Source organism: Cnephaeus nilssonii (assembly GCF_951640355.1).
Source record: "Cnephaeus nilssonii genome assembly, chromosome: 9".
In the NCBI taxonomy this organism is placed as follows: domain Eukaryota; kingdom Metazoa; phylum Chordata; class Mammalia; order Chiroptera; family Vespertilionidae; genus Cnephaeus; species Cnephaeus nilssonii.
Window position 1 is genome coordinate 37,583,102 of NC_137080.1, and position 16,331 is coordinate 37,599,432.

Here is a 16,331-nt window from a genome sequence, read left to right on the forward strand (position 1 = left end):
CGCCCTCTGGGGCGAGCCCCACCGATGGGGCTGGGCGAAGGGGCGGGCTCTGCGCCTCGGGCCCAGCGCCGCTGCCAGCTCCGCGGCGCAACCCCGCGCTCGGGGACTGCCGGGCAGCCGGGCGTCCGTCGGGATTAGCGGCCGGTGGGCGAGGACGCCGACGTCGGGAAAGAAACGGCATCTGCCCAAGGGTCTGGCAGCGACGGGGCGGGGGACGCTTTCCTTCTACGTCGCTGCTGAGACCGCGACTGTTGGAGGCTGCCGCCCCCCGGGAGCGCCTGGATCTTTCGGCCGCAGCAGCGAGCGAACCAGGGTCGGCCAGCCTTCCCCGCCGGCGTCCAGCCAGCGTCGGGCCGCGGCCGAGGCGCGGGGAGGGCGGGGCCTGGTGCGGAGGAGGGCGGGGCGGGAACGCTCCCGTGAGCCTGGAGGCTGCTGGACAAAACCCCGAATGGCTGGAGGGCGCTCCACTGGTACCAGCCTTTTTGGGCAGAGCACGGATTTGACAGCTCGGCCGCGTGAGAATATCCGCTGACCCCGCAAGACCCAGGCGAGCGCTTCGCTGCCCAGCAAAGCCAGCTCTGCGAGGTTTCAACTTTCCAACGCTGGTTTCTGAGTCTGATCGGAAAAGACTGCCCCTTGGTGTGGAAGGAGAGGGTGAGCTCTAGCTTGCAGTTCCCTTGAAAGCCATCTATAGAAAAAGACACTCTGGTTCCACATGTCACCCGGACGTGTGTTTTCATGAAGATTCGATTTCTCTGACACTGTTCTTACGTTTCTCGCTTAAAAAAAAAATAAAGTGCTTTTGGGGACATGCTGAAAGGTAACTGAAGACTGCAAAGAAAAATCTCCAATTGTCATGGCTGAAGGAGAGAATGAAGTGAGATGGGATGGGCTGTGCAGTAGAGATTCAACTACTAGAGAGACAGCCCTGGAAAACATTAGGCAAATCATTTTGAGAAAAACTGAGTATCTTCGTTCGGTGAAAGAGACGCCTTATCGTCCATCGGACGGGCTTTCAGATGCTGGTTCTTTGGATGGGTTGAATAAGCTTCTTGCTCATCTGCTTATGCTTTCTAAGAGGTGTCCCTTTAAAGATGTAAGAGAGAAAAGCGAGTTTATTTTGAAGAGCGTCCAGGTAAGGAAGAGCATTGTAATTACAACTGTCTAGTGAAATTTTACTTGCACTTAAATTCGCTTTGTGTTTACTTCTAATAGGTTGTTATATGAACTCATTATGAGTTCACTCTACATCTTAAAATTAGAATGTTCTATAAAACATTGAATTGGGGGCCAAAATTGTACAAGATGAACTTAAAAAAAAGCAATTTTCAAATATGAGTAAACAAGTATTGTCTTTCTAGAGAGTTTTAGCAGAAACTACATTCCTTCTGGGAAGATAAATGAAAATTACAGTTATTTGCAAGTTAAGACTCACTTTTCCTTTTATTTACTTTTACATGTTGTTGGGAAGTGTAGCCAGTATGCTTTTCACATTGTTACAAACTGTTCTGTGTGGAAAGTTTCACATTTAAAACTCTCTAAAATGATAAAGGACATTAAATGTTTCTTTGTCAGCTTGTTCAAGATAATTGGTGAAACAACTTTCTTTTGTTCTTAAAAACAAAACAAAAAATCCAGGGTCTGTTCTCTAAATGCAATCTTTTAAGAATTATATAAAATAATAAAAGCTTATGTTATAAAAGCTGACATCTTCAGATTGAAAATTTGGACTCAGGTGGAATGTATGGTAGAAACACTTTTATGGTAAATTACTCAACCAGCTTTCTCTGTGTTTGCTTAAGTTGTTTGTTTCTTTTCATTTTCACATATGCACTCATTTAAATTGTGAGTGCAACAGGTTAAACATATTATAGTTTTCCTCCTGTTTTGTACATAATCGATTTATCCCATTTTATTGATTTTTTGAAAGGGTTCTTTTTTTAAGAGAGGTTGTTTTTAAATATTAAGAATGCTCAGTAGCCCTCTATACTTGTTCAAAGTATGTGTTGTTCAAAGTCATAGTGTGAGAAGTTTTTAAAATTTATAATTTAATTGTGTATACATGGAAATTAAGATAAACAGTTTTTCTGTTCTGTCTTGAATTTAGCTTAAAGCAATAGAAAAAAGAAGACTTAACAATCTTGGGATATTTCTTCTTAAAATTACTTTGGAAATAATCATTATAACTCCTTTATCCAGAGTTACCAGAGAGGAATTTTCTATTTACCCTTTTAAGCATCAAAAGTTATATTTCTACCTCAGACTGCTTTTTTTTTTTTTTTGGTAATGAGGTCATCATTGTGCACATCAATTACTGTTGCATAGCTAAAGGTGGCTTGTGGAAGACTATATAATTCATGTTTTTGAATTTTTGTGTTCAGTTCTGTTGTTTATTGTAGGTATACTTCATTTGGTTTCTTCTTTAACCTTTCATTTTGCTGCTTATTTTGTGTTAAAATGGGAAACCAGATAACCAATTTTGTTAAGAGTTATAGTGAAAACATAATCAATAAAAAAAGAAAAAAAAGAGTTATAGTGAAAACAAGTAATTGGGCTCTGGGGAATACAGGGTCAAAGGACTATAATATAGTAAGTAAATGGGTACTGGAGTCAGATGACAGAGTAGGCTCAAATTATCTCTTTTATTTGTTTGTTTGTTTATTTATTGTTAAAATATATTTTTATTGATTTCAGAGAGGAAGGGAAAAGGAGAGAGAGAGAGAGAAATATCAATGATGAGAATCATTGATCGGCTGCCTCCTGCTCGCCCCCTACTGGGGATGGAACTTGCAACCTGGGCATATGCAGTCCGCAGGCTGACGCTATCCAATAAGCCAAACCAGCTGGGGCGAATTATTATCTCTTTTATTAATGTACTACATAATTTTGGACAAGTAAGTCACTGGACTTGTTTTAGCTTGGATTTTCACACCTGTAAAATGGGAATAATAAAATAGAGCTATTGTGAGAATTAAATGTGATGTAAAGTGTCCCACTACATTGTGGGTGATTCTCTCCCCTTTCATAAGTGAAATACATAAACTATATGATATAGTATATTTCAAGACTCATTCATCCTGAAAAATGATTCAAGACTCTCCTCAACTGTAAAGGTTTCCCATAGATTTAAATTCTTTTTTCATCTCTGCATCTATTGAACTTTATTCCTGCCACAATTTTAACAGGCACTTTACTTATATTGTGCTATAATCATGTTTATGTGTCTGTCTCCCCCAGGAGGGCTGTAAGTTCTCAAGAGTATTGGCTGGGACCTGGAAGCTACTAAATAAATATCTAGTAGATGAACAAATTTATATTTGGCTTCTTTTGTTTCTTATCAGTTTGAATAGATGAAGTTACCATAGTAGGGAGTTTCCATCCCCACATCATTCAGTCATGCCTTCATTCAACCAGTGGCTATGGAACCCCAGGTGAATGCCATTCTAAGAACTGAGAACCAGTGGTCAACAATTTTGAAATTCTACTGAAGGGAGACAGACCATAAAGAAGTAAACAATTAATGTAATTTTAGATAGTAAGGGAAGACTTCCCTGAAGAGATGACATATAAGCAGAGATTTGATGAATGAATAAAAATTATCCTGGCAAAAATGAGATTTTTGAGGGGGACATAGGGATCAATACGTGTCTGTGACTCGGCAAGAAAGAACAGATTAAGTTCTAGGAATAGAAAGTAATGCATTGTAGTTGGGGCATACAGTTTGTTGGAGGTGTGAAAGCTTGAGCACAAACTTACATATGTAATCTCTCCTTGACTCAGTTTTCTTATCTGCAAAATGAGAATAATGCTAATAATTCTGCTTCACAATGAGAATAAAATGAAATAATGCTTGCAAAGCATAGCAAAGTGCCTCGCACGTAAGAAATGCTCAGTAATGTTAGGAATTCTTATTGCTTTTAGGCAGCCAGATAATAAGCCTTGTTAAGATCTGTGGACTTTACCCTAGGAACAGGGAGAAGCCCCTGGGGGGTTTTGAGCAAAATGGTGACATATTCCATTGTGTATTAGAGGGATTGCTTTGGAAGCATGAGGAGAATGGATTTCAGGGGTCAAAGTGGACGTGCAACATCAGGAGTTTGTCCACTAGCCCAAAGCAAAAATGATGGTGGAGTAGGATATAGTGGAAAAAGTGAATGGGTTTGGGAGATAGCTAGACATAATTGGATATAGGAGGTGAGGAAAATAACAAACATTAAGGATGGCTTGAAAGTTTCTGGCTTGAACTACTTGAGTAGTTCTATAATTTCCAGAAACAGAGAGTGGGTCAATTTAGGGGGAATAAAGAGTTTTGATTTAGACATGTTGAGATTACATTGCCTATGTTGCATCCTATTAGAAAAAGCTCACCTGCTATACTACTGTTCTACCATTATCTCTCACTTCTCCAGACTTAACCCATCCTCCACCTTTATATCCACCTGCAGAGCCATTTATCTAAAAAGAAAGTCTGACCATGTTACTCTCCTGCCTAAAATCCTTTAAAATAGGACAGACTCTAAACTTCGTAAGAATTCAGCGTCATCTGGCTTCCACTTACCACCCCAGCTCACTGCCCAGCAGCACCCCTAGCCTCAGTATTCATACCCTAACATCAGCCTCACAGGGAAACCAAATAACTCAAATGTAGCACTCCAGAATGCTTTTTGTTATTCATTAGTAACAAAGCAGCAGAAGTTGAACTACATTTGCAATTCCTGCAGGTCAGCTCAGAGGACTATAGTTAGGAAGGGAGAGATGGTAGGGCATCTCTGTATTCCTGTTGTAATTTATTGATTTCACATCAACCTACTTAAATTTATTTAGCACATTTTTTGAGCACTATTCTGAGCCAAGCTCTGACTCAGGACTGGGGAGGTCAGTAAGATTTGTTCTCCACTTTTGAGGAAGGTCATCTATTCTCATAGGGGGCTTTATATTTTAAAAATTTAACCCCATAATACTTTTTTGATATGCTTGATTTCCCTAAACCAGTGATGGGCAACCTTTTGAGCTTGGTGTGTCAAACTTCGCCAAAAAACTGAGCATAACTCGGGTAGTGTGTCACTTTGAGGAAAAAACATTATTTCGCAAATGTTTCATCCTCGGCATGCGGCCTCCTCAGCGGCCGCGTGTCATCAGAAATGGCTACGCGTGTCAGTGCTGACACGCGTGTCATAGGTTCGCCATCACTGCCCTAAACAAAGGAACAGAAGTAATGCACTGGCTCAATATACTATTAGAGTCCACTGGTAAACTATAGTCTTTATGATGCACTGTAATTAGGGGGTAAATGTGAATGTATATACATACATCCAAAGATTATGAGTAGTCAAAATAGCCAGGTACATTTTCAAGAATGGTCATTTGATTATTTTCATTTTCTTCTGAAAATGTCTGAAAGTAATTTGATTTATGATAGAAGATTTAGACCAAGTAACAAGGTATTTATCTTTAAGTGGGATGGAGGAGGCATTAAGTGATTGTTACACCCCAGTGAGAAATGAAACTTAAGCTGTTGGGTATGGTGCACATTTACAGTTGTTAGAGTTCCAGATGGAGTATTCCTCTCTACCCCTGGCTTACAGGATGAATCATATCTGCACTATCTATCCTCATTGTCTTCTTTATAACATATTAATACATCCTGTCCTCTTCCTTTGTTCTGACTTTTCAGAAAGATTGAAACTAACAAGGATACTCCTTTTTTTTTTTTTTAAGTTTTTAGCTTTTAAAATATTTTATTCCTTTTACAGTGTCCCAAATGGTCTGAAGCATAAGGAAAAAAACCCCAGAATGATTAACTTTTTATTTTACTTTTTAAAATATATTTTTATTGATTTTGGAGAGGAAGGGAGAGGGAGAGAGAGATAGAAACATCAATGATGCGAAAGAATCAGTTGCCTCCTGCATGCTCCCCACTATGGATCGAGCCCACAACCCAGGCATGTGCCCTTGACTGGAATCGAACCTGAGACCCTTCAGTTCTCAAGCCAAAATTCTATCCACTGAGCCAAACCAGCCAGGAGCTAATTAATTTTTTAAAATATATTTTGAACTGATTTCAGAGAGGAAGGCAGATAGATAGATGGAGAGAGGGAGGGAGAGAGAGGTCAATGAGAGAGAAACATTTATTGATGCCCTCCCACATGCTCCCCTAATGGGGATCGAGCCTGCAACCCTCCTACAAGCCCCCAGCTGGGGATCGGGCATTCGTGGTTGATAGGTTGACACTCAATGACTGAACTGGACCAGAATGATTAATTTAAAAAATATTTTTCTAACTACTTATTGTTTGGTTCATAAATGGGAAGTAGTGTTTTGCAGGGAAATGGGATGTTGAACACTTATTAGATTTTGATTTGAGGTCATGGGTTGTTCATGATATCATGGAGGACCCTGTGAACAGTTTAATTAGAATTTTCTCATCTTTAACACATGTGCTCTTAAGGTGATGTACAAATCATTCATGGAATAAAATAATTAGAAAATAGGTTTGTTCTCTTTGTTTCAGAGTTATATTTTCCTTTTGATAAGCCATTAGATATTTGGCAAATATCTTTTAAACCATTTGTATAGATAATCCTATCTAATAAAAGAGTAATATGCAAATTGACCATTACTCCAACACACAAGATGGCTGCCCCCATGTGGTCAAAGATGGCTGCCCCATGTGGACACAAGATGGCTGGCAGGGGAGGGCAGTTGTGGGGCAATCAGGCCAGCAGGGGAGGGCAGTTGGAAGGGACCAGGCCTGCAGGGGAGGGCAGTTAGGGGTGACCGGGCTGACAGAGGAGGGCAGTTGGGAGCAATCAGGCCTACAGGGGAGGACATTTGGGGGTGACCAGGCAGCAGGGGAGGGCAGTTAGGGGTGACCAGCCTGGCAAGGGAGGGCAGTTAGGGGTGACCATGCCAGCAGGGGAGGGCAGTTAGGGGCAATCGGGCTGGCAGGGGAGCAGTTAGGCGTCAATCAGGCTGGCAGGGGAGTGGTTAGGGTGTGATCACGTTGGCAGGCAGAAGTGGTTAGGGACAATCAGGCAGGTAGGCAGGCCAGTGGTTGGGAGCCAGCAGTCCTGGATTGTAAGTCGGACATCCCTCGAGGGGTCCCAGATTGGAGAGGGTACAGGCTGAGCTGAGGGACACCCCCACCCTGTGTGCATGAATTTCGTGCACCGGGCCTCTAGTAAATTAATAACTCAAATAGCTAATTTAAGGATTTGTCGAAACTTTGACCCGACAGAAGGTAGTTGTGGAATCTTGGGTGTAATGAAGGATTATTAATCACTTAAAACTTTGACATAATGGGGCCCTGAATGGTGTTATGTCTTAATCATAAAGAGTTTTCATATTTAAAAATAGAAAATATTTATGTGGCAGCAAATTAGTGTGGACTGGAGGAACTGCAGACATGGGAAAACTTAGAATTTGTGGAAAGACTAGGGGAGATGCTAGGGAAAGGGGAGGCAATGCTTAAAATACATAGAAGGATAAAAGTATTGCTGGAGTTCATCAGCACCCAGCAAGCCTTGCCACTAATTTTAATCTTCTTTATCACAATTTCTCAAACAGTCATTTTTTTTTCACACTATGGTAAAATACTTGCTTTTTTAATGGAAGACAGTGGAAAAGGGGATTTACTTTGACCCAGCTTTTCTAGATCACTTATTACATTAAGTGAAAAAGACCATAGTTGACCTTGATGAAATTATGCTAGCACAGTATACTCGGGCATCTGAGGGTTCTTCAGACTATTTGATGATGACATTGCTAGGGGCATTGGGCAGACTGGAAATTTAAGTATGAAAAACTCAGCCAGATACTCATACTATGGGAACATTATTTCTTGCTTTGCTTTTTCCCCTGTTGGTTACTACACCAAGTAGTGTTGATAAAGTACATTTACCATGACTTTTGTGTATAGAAAAAGTCTTTAAAAATATTCTTGTGGTGTGGTGTGTTTTTTAATGCCTTTTTCACTGGAAATATTTAGGGAGTTTTTGTAGGTAACAGTTAGGACCATTTATTGGATTTTCCCAGTTGGTAATTTTATTGTTAAAAGCTGTGTATTACTAGTAAACGGTCACAATTTGTGATATTTCAAAAGACTCGTGAAATTTGGCAACATGAGAATTATCTGTCTTCTCATGCTCTAATCTCTGTTATATAACTACTTACAGAAAAATCTGATTATGGTAGTTTGCAATGAAATATGGAATTACCTTAGAAAAATGAGATACTTTAAGTTTTATATTTTATTTAAATCTTACCCAGTTTTTTAACTTAAAAAGGGAAAGTTCTTCATAGATTTATAAAGTATTACTCATAATATATCTTGAAACAACTTCCTAAGCTTTTAAATTATATTAAAGGGAAATAAAATTTGTGATATGAGTTTTGTGAGTTGTATTACCCAAATCAACTTAATATATAAATATTCATTAAAGGATTAGTATTCGTTTAGTCTTTTAACTTAATTGTATAAATTGACAAACTACTAAGTATATATGTATATGTACATATGCCTTTTTTAAAAAAATAGCTAGGATAATTTGTCAATTCTGTGTGTAATGTTCAGTAAAGTCTAATTAGAATTTTAGTAACCCCACTAAAATGAGCATTTACTGATACAGTTTTGATACTTCAATGTTTGACAAGCACTGCATACTTGTCTTTAAATTTTACATGATTTCATTTTCTAGCAACTTGGCAGGTGTTAAGCTGTCTATAATTATAACTGAGTAATTTTTCAAATGCTATTCATAGCCTAAACACAGCAAGAAATTCTTCCGATCATGTGATAAAGACCAAGCCTTGCAAAATAGTGGTAGGGTGATATGTCCAATGGAACTGAAAGACATAGTTAGGAGAAGTCTTTCAAAAGTAAAAATTGATAGGGAGACAGGTTTTCTCATCAAATAAGGTCTCTCGAAGTCATTGATAGTGATTACATCTCACGAAATTAAGATGTGCCTTACTCAACTAACAAGTAATGTATACATTGGCAGACTTACATTACTAAATATAACTTAAACTTATTCAGTTTTGTTGTATAATAAATAATTGACATTTTACTGAACCAATATAGATTTGACCACTGAACCTCGTGAATTATTTCTTCTCATTTCATTCATTAGGTGTTTGTTGTATGCTTACTATTTAATAAACACTATGCTTATCTATCTTTTGACATGTCAAAGGAAAGGCTGTAATTTTCACCTAATTTTAATAATGACTCTATTTAAAAAAACAAAACAAAACAGTTCTGGCCAGGTAGCTCAGACGGTTAGAGCATCATCCCAATATGCCAAGGTTGCAGGTTCAATCCCGGATCAGGGCACATACAAGAATCAACCAATGAGTGCATAAATAGTGGAACAACAAATCGATGATTCTCTCTTCCTCTCTCTCTCTCTCTCTCTCTCTCTCTCTCTCAAATCAATCAATAAATTTAAAACAAAACAAAAAACCAAAAGAAGCTTGTATTTTATTTTTTATCTCCTTTGTGATGTGATTATAAAAACTAAAGGAGATAATATTGATAAAGCATTTTGTAAGCTTCAATATACTGTATAAATTTAATTTTGAATTAACATTTGGAACTTTTACTTATATGTAAATGAGGATAATAATAATACCAATTTTACAGGGTAGTTTTGAGAATTAAATAACATGAAAAGCATGGAGAAGTGGGCCTGGTTCATAGTAAGCACTCAACAAATATTGGTGATGATGAAGATGGAGATGATGAACTTGATCTAGGTCATTTAGATAAGAAAATTAAACTCCAAACTAGCATTCCTTTTGGGTTTTTACATTTATTAGAGTTTAGGATTTTTATGGGATTATTATATACTAGGGGCCCAGCGCGCGAAATCGCGTGGCGCTGCCCACGCACCTGCAGCCCTGCGTTGACACTGCAACCTCTCCACGCAGAGCTCCAGCGCGCCTGGCCCAGCCCCCAAACCCTCTGGCCTTCTCTGGCAGCTTCAAGCCCCGACCTCAGTCCCTCCAGTTGCCTCGGGCTGGTCCCGCCTTCTCTGGGCGCCTCCCCACTTCTGCCCCGGTCTCCGGAGCAACTCGGAGGCTCCTCCCTGTCATGGCGACGGAGGAGAGCATGGAAGCCTCCCGCCTGCTGCGCTGTGCTCCTTCCCCTGGCAGGTGGGCCCCGGGATACTCAGAGTGCGAGCGGTGGGTGGTGAAGGACTGGTGAGGGGGGCGCTATGGGCTCTCACCCCTGCCCTCCCCAGCATGGGATGGTCCCGCCTCCCCCAGGTGCCTCCCCCGCTTCCACCCCATCTCCAGAGCAATGCCCCAGTTAATATGCTAATGACCTGGTCGTTACCCATTACTGCGTCCCGCTTGTTAGCATATTAACTCTTTATTAGTATAGATTTTTAAAATTGATTTCAGAGATGAAGGGAGAGAGAGTCAGAAACATCAATGATGAGAGAGAATCATTGATCAGCTGCCTCCTGCATGCCCCCTATGGGGATTGAGCCTGCAACCCAGACATGTGCCCCTGACCAGAATCGAACCCAGGGCCCTTCAGTCCACAGGTGGACACTCTATCCACAGAGCAAAACCAGCGAGGGCCATGTATTAACACTTCTAATTGCCTTTTGAACATTAAATATTTATATATTGGCTGATTAATAAAAATGTCCAACTTTATGAGGGTTCTTCTAACCAGTCACTACCCCACACTTGCTCAGTTTTGCCCCAGAGGTGGTGGCACATCTATGACATCTATCTCCTCCTTGAAGTTCAACGCCATTCTGGTCTGTCAGCATGACACTAGCAGGCAGGATTTGCAAACAGGCAGGGGTTGCAAGCAGGCAGCTCTGTGTGTCATCCAAGTGGTCAGGTGCACACATAGAGATCCATGACTAAGGCCTGTGCTTCAGTACCTAGGCACCATTGGAGGATGAATTGTCAAGACCATAGGCTTTGAAGTTAGTCAGACCTGGCTTTAAATGCTGTTCTGTCAAACTCCGTGATGTTGGGCAAGTTACATAACTTTCTTACAAGTCTCAGTTCCCCCACAGAATTTGTGAGGATTAAATGAGGCCACATGTGCAATCCTTACTGGAACCGTGTAAGCACTAAGTGAACGTTAACTATTAGTTTTATGTTCTGCCCACTCAGTGCCATGGCACAATATGCTCTTTAGGGTTCCCTAAGTCTCTGGGCAGCTGGGAAAGCTTTCACCTACTTTCCAAGTTCCCTGGCTCTAGGGAATAGCACTCTAAAGGAAATAGCACTTCTAGGAATCAAATTAAGGATTTTATAAATACTTTTTTTTTTACAACACCACCATAAGAAGTAATACGGTATTATTATCCCCATTTTATGTATCAGAAAAAATTAAGGCCCAGAGAGGTTAAATAACGCCCAAATTATCATTGCTAGGAAGAGGAGGAGCCAGATTTCAAACCCAGGTGGTGAGATTCCATAGTTTCACCATTATACTGCACTATCGGAATAAAAATTTCATATAAGTTTCCTAACACTGAAAATATATACTATTTTTCTAAATTACTTTTGCTTCAGGATGAAATGAAAACTTGAATGTTTCTAGAGGAAACCACACTTGCATATCAGATTCTTTTTTGTTAATCCTCACCCAAGGAGTTTTTTTCCCCAGTGATTTTTAGAGAGAGTGGAAGGGAGGGGGAGAGACAGAGAGAAACATGGATGCCAGAGAGATTGCCTCCCGCACACACCCTGACTGGGGTGGGAAGCTAGTGGGCAACTGAGGTACATGCTCCTGACCAGAATCGAACTCTCAACCCTTCAGTCAGTGGGCCAGCGCTCCAACCACTGAACCAAACAGGCCAGGGCTCAAATTCTCATTTAAACTCTCACTCATCTTGAAATTGCATTTGAATCCTGCCAAATCTCAAACTTTCATAGTGGCATGTTAATTTTCATTATGTTGTCATAAATTTCAGCTGATTGCAAGGTGGCTCTGCACTGTGATCTTGAAAGTGTGGTATACAAAAGATTTATCTTTACATTAAGAGATTACCAAGTAAAATGATTTCTTTAGTGAACTGCCTAAAATAAAATTTGGTATATTTCCATGAGTAATAGAGTAAAGTTAGCTTTGAATGTTAAAAGAGCATTCTCCTAGCTAGTTCATTGTTGCCATGACAGTGCTGGCAGGGTGAGTGTTGTAGTAACTCCTTGCAGTGATCTTATTTTAGACCCTAACGTTTGCAAAGCTGAACATCCCCGTCCCTGCCCGACAAGTAGCTCTAGTGGAAAAGTACTGGTTTTATAATTGGCTTCTGGCTTTGTAGCTGAAAGACTGCACTATTGTAGGCTTAGAAAAATAGTGTAGGAGTGTTGAGTATTTTTCCTGTAGATTATGAATGCTTGAAATTTCCCAAAATATGGTATTGCATGTCATACAGCAAGTTGTTTACAGCTAAAAAGGGACCTCGCTAGTCTTTTTAAAAATCTACCCCAGATTTTATCATACATTGAGCTCATATAGAAATCATTTTTCCATTGGTGTGTCTCCTGTGCATACTTTAAAGTCTTTAGATTCTTTATTCAGTTATTATGGAAAATTAACATTAGAACCATAAATGATTATGTTTAAACAGTGTAGAAAAGTGCCTTTTTCTTAATCTTTCCATTATTCAACTTTTATCTGATCAAATTTTAACATTTTAATCTTGATTTCCTTAAATTATGAGCTAACTTATGTAATGATTTAAAGAAATTACTCAATTTGAACTGTGTAGTTAAACTAACATAATTGTTGAGGTGTTTTAAAGTACTTCACTAATACTTTCTAATTGTAAATCCTGTTATAACTATACTGTTACTCTAAAATATTTTCAACTCATAATAGTAAGTGCATTTTGTATACTTTTGTATACCATTTGTTCAGAGTTTTGATATTAAAAATCTAATAGAGTATGATAAAACAAAATGATTTTGACAACAAACTTGGTCAAAGAAGATGGAAATTTTAATTCTATACTTCCTTCATTAGTGACAATTACTACAAATAATTACATTTATTTTTTTCCTAAATGGTGCATTCAAAGCTTAGCTCATCTTCCTTAGATGCTGATGTAAGCAAATCTTGCACAATTGGGTCTGTACTAAGTAATTAAGTATGGCTGTCAGGCAAGCCCTTCCTTTTTTTATTCAGTTTAATATATAAAATGATTTTCTAAACAAAATATTTGACCCCAAGCTAGAGTTGTATTTAACTTTTTCACCCAGTAATGGGTATTTTAATCTTTATTTTTTAATTCCTTTTAATGCATTTTATTATCTCCCTACTGGTAATTATTCAGACTAAGAGGTGTCTAATTTTAAATTACACTTATCTTTGATGGCTCTTTCTTTGAATTTGGAAGTAGGTGTGTAGTAAAATGTCGAATCAAACCTTAAGATAAATATTCGGTCATTTTGATTGTACATACATATATTTATAGTAAATGCTTTTATTGGCTGGAATGAAACTAAATTATGGTTAGTTCTTTTTCCTTTGTTAAAATATTTAATAACAGGGTTACTGTTTTGTTTTTTCCTGAATCCTACAGCACCTCCAGCTGACCTCCCTTCAGCTAAGGTTGAAATTAGTATGGTTGTTTAAAGTAAGAACTCATTTTAAATCTTTCTTTGTACCTGACACTGTTCTCGCACTGTGAAGGATATAAAAAGTAGGAGACAACCACTACACTTAAGACCTTTCCAATGACATAGAGGAAAAAATTTAAAAACAAATCAAGACTGTGACAAAAATGTTAAGTTTTATGATACTAAGTTGACAAAAGTGTAACTGTTAGTGGGGGACTGTACATAGTAATTCTACATTTAGGAAATCATCTGAGAAAAGATTTATGTATGATAACAATTACTATAGTGCTAGTTCTGATATAAATGTATTATCTATATGTATTTTTATATGTAAGTGGGAATATAACCGATTTAAATTATGGATTGATTAAGTTATGGTGCATCCATATAAAGGACTACTATACAGTTATTAAAAGTTGTTTGAAAATATATTTATAAGAAAAGAATAAATATATATGTAAGTGGAAAAGCAAGTTTTAAAGCAGTATGCCAAGTATATATATTTTTATAGAGAGGGCAAAAAGTCAGGAAACCTATATGCACCAAAATATTAACTGTAATTCTTTTATTTTATTTTTTAATATATATTTTTATTGTTGATAGTATTTCAGATAGCTCCCATTTTCTTCCCTTTTCTCTCCCACTCCCAGCCCCTACCCACTCCCCACCCTCCAGGTCTTCACAACCCTATTGCCTGTGTCCATGGGGTATGCATATCCTATATAATAAAGAGCTAATATGCAAATAGTTGTCACCACCATAATGGCTCAGATACTCAATGTTGGGGAGAGAGGAATGGGGACCAGCCAGGCACAAATGAGCTCGTGAGAGAGGAATGGGGACCAGCCAGGCTGTGGCCCGGGAGAGGGACAAGCTGCACACCCTGTGGTCCCGGGCACCAGTGGCTGGGGCTGCGGCCCGGGAGAGGAACAAGCCGCCTGCCCTGTGGTCCCGGGTACCAGTGGCTGGGGCTGCAGTCCGGAAGAGGGACAAGCTGCCAGCCCCACAGTCCCGGGCACCAGTGGCTGCACCTGCATCTGCGGCCCAGGAGAGAGACAAGCAGCCTGCCCTGTGGTCCCAGGCACCAGTGGCTGGCTGTGCCTGCACCTGCGACCTGGGAGAGGGACAAGCCACCCACTCCGCAGTTCCAGGCACCTGCAGCTGCGGCCCAGGCGAAGCTGCCTGCTCACGGTCCCCTGCGGCTGCGGCTGGCCTGGGCAAAGCCATCCCGGGTTTCAGGTCCTGGGTGCCTGCGGCTGGCAAGAGGGAGGAAGCCTGCGTCCTGGGTGCCTATGACTGGCCGGAGGAAGGAATCCTGGGTCCCGGGTGTGGGGTGAGGCAGAGGCGGTTAGGGGTGATCAGGCCAGCAGGGGAGCAGTTAGGGGCAATCAGGCAGGCAGGCAGGCAGGCAGGCAGGCAGGCAGGCAGAGGTGGTTAGGGGAGATCAGGCAGGCAGGCAGGCAGAGGGGTTGGGGGAAATCAGGCAGGCAGGCAGGTGAGTGGTTAGGAGCCAACGGTCCCGGATTGCCAGAGGCAGTCGGACATCCCCCGAGGGGTCCTGGATTGGAGAGGGTGCAGGCTGGGCTAAGGACCCTGCCCCCACCCCGTGCACAAATTTCATGCACCGAGCCTCTAGTAAGTATATAAGTTCTTTGGTTTATCTCTTCTTGTCCCCCAAACTCCACATTGATGTATGTCAATCTGTTCCATGGCTCCTTGCTTCAGATCTTATTTTGTTGGTCAATTCCTTTTGTTCATTAGATTCTACAAATAAGTGAGATCATCTGATAATTTGTCTTTCTCAGTTTGGCTTATTTCACTTAGCATAATATTTTCCAGGTCCATCCATGCTGTCCCAAAGGGTAAGAGATTCCTCTTTTTTACAGCTGCATAATATTCCATTAGTGTAAGTGTCCCACAGCTTTTTTATCCATTGGTAATAGATATTCTTTATGGAGAGAGAAACATCGATCATATGCCTCCTATACACCCCCTTCTGGGGATGTGCACGCAACCAAGGTACATGCCCTTGACTGGAATCGAACCTGGGACCCTTCAGTTTGCAGGCTGACGCTCTATCCACTGAGCCAAACTGGTTAGGGGGGAGTAAATACATTTGATGTAATAATTAACTTTACTTTTCAGCTCATCTGTTTGTTTATACAAGTATACACTGTTCTGTTTCTATCCCCAACATGCCCAAACCAAACCTCTGATGACTGGCGGGAAGAAATTAATGTTCTGTTGTACTTTCCTGTAGATTACATTTTGGCCTCATCTTTGTTTTCTTTTTATGGCCCCCTTTTATTTTCCTTTCCTTCTCACTATAGTATTGAGCATTATAAATAAAACAGTTCAGCTTGGCTATACCATTAAAATTTGAAGATTGAGATGGCTAAAGTAAAATTTACATTAATTATATTTTATAGGTCATTGAAAGGAAGTAGAACTAGATAGGATCTTGAGTCTGTCTGATGAATTAACCTTACAGCATAAACTAGGGCTGATGTTCAGCCAATATTCATTGGCACAGCATACGTGTTAAAATACTGAAGTATTTTCATACCAGCTGGTAAATAGTAAATAGAAACTGCAAAAGCAATAAAATAAATGATACATAATCAAGAGGGGTGGTTTATCTTAGAAACCACACAGGCACTTGGGTTCCAAGCTGAACTGATCACTGAAGGATAGAACTAGGAAGTTTGCCCAAATGCCTTGTTATTTATTTC

At 40.1% G+C, this 16,331-nt stretch overlaps 1 protein-coding gene across 1 annotated transcript in view; it reads left to right on the forward strand.

The window, feature by feature from the left end:
- Window positions 1-29: 29 nt before the first annotated feature.
- Window positions 30-16,331, forward strand: part of SESN1 (sestrin 1) — a 98,297-nt gene continuing 81,995 nt past the window's right edge. The window contains exon 1 of the mRNA XM_079781306.1: window positions 30-1,135. Coding sequence (XP_079637432.1) covers window positions 857-1,135 — 279 coding nt within the window. The 5' untranslated portion in view covers window positions 30-856. The remainder of the gene's footprint in view (window positions 1,136-16,331) is intronic.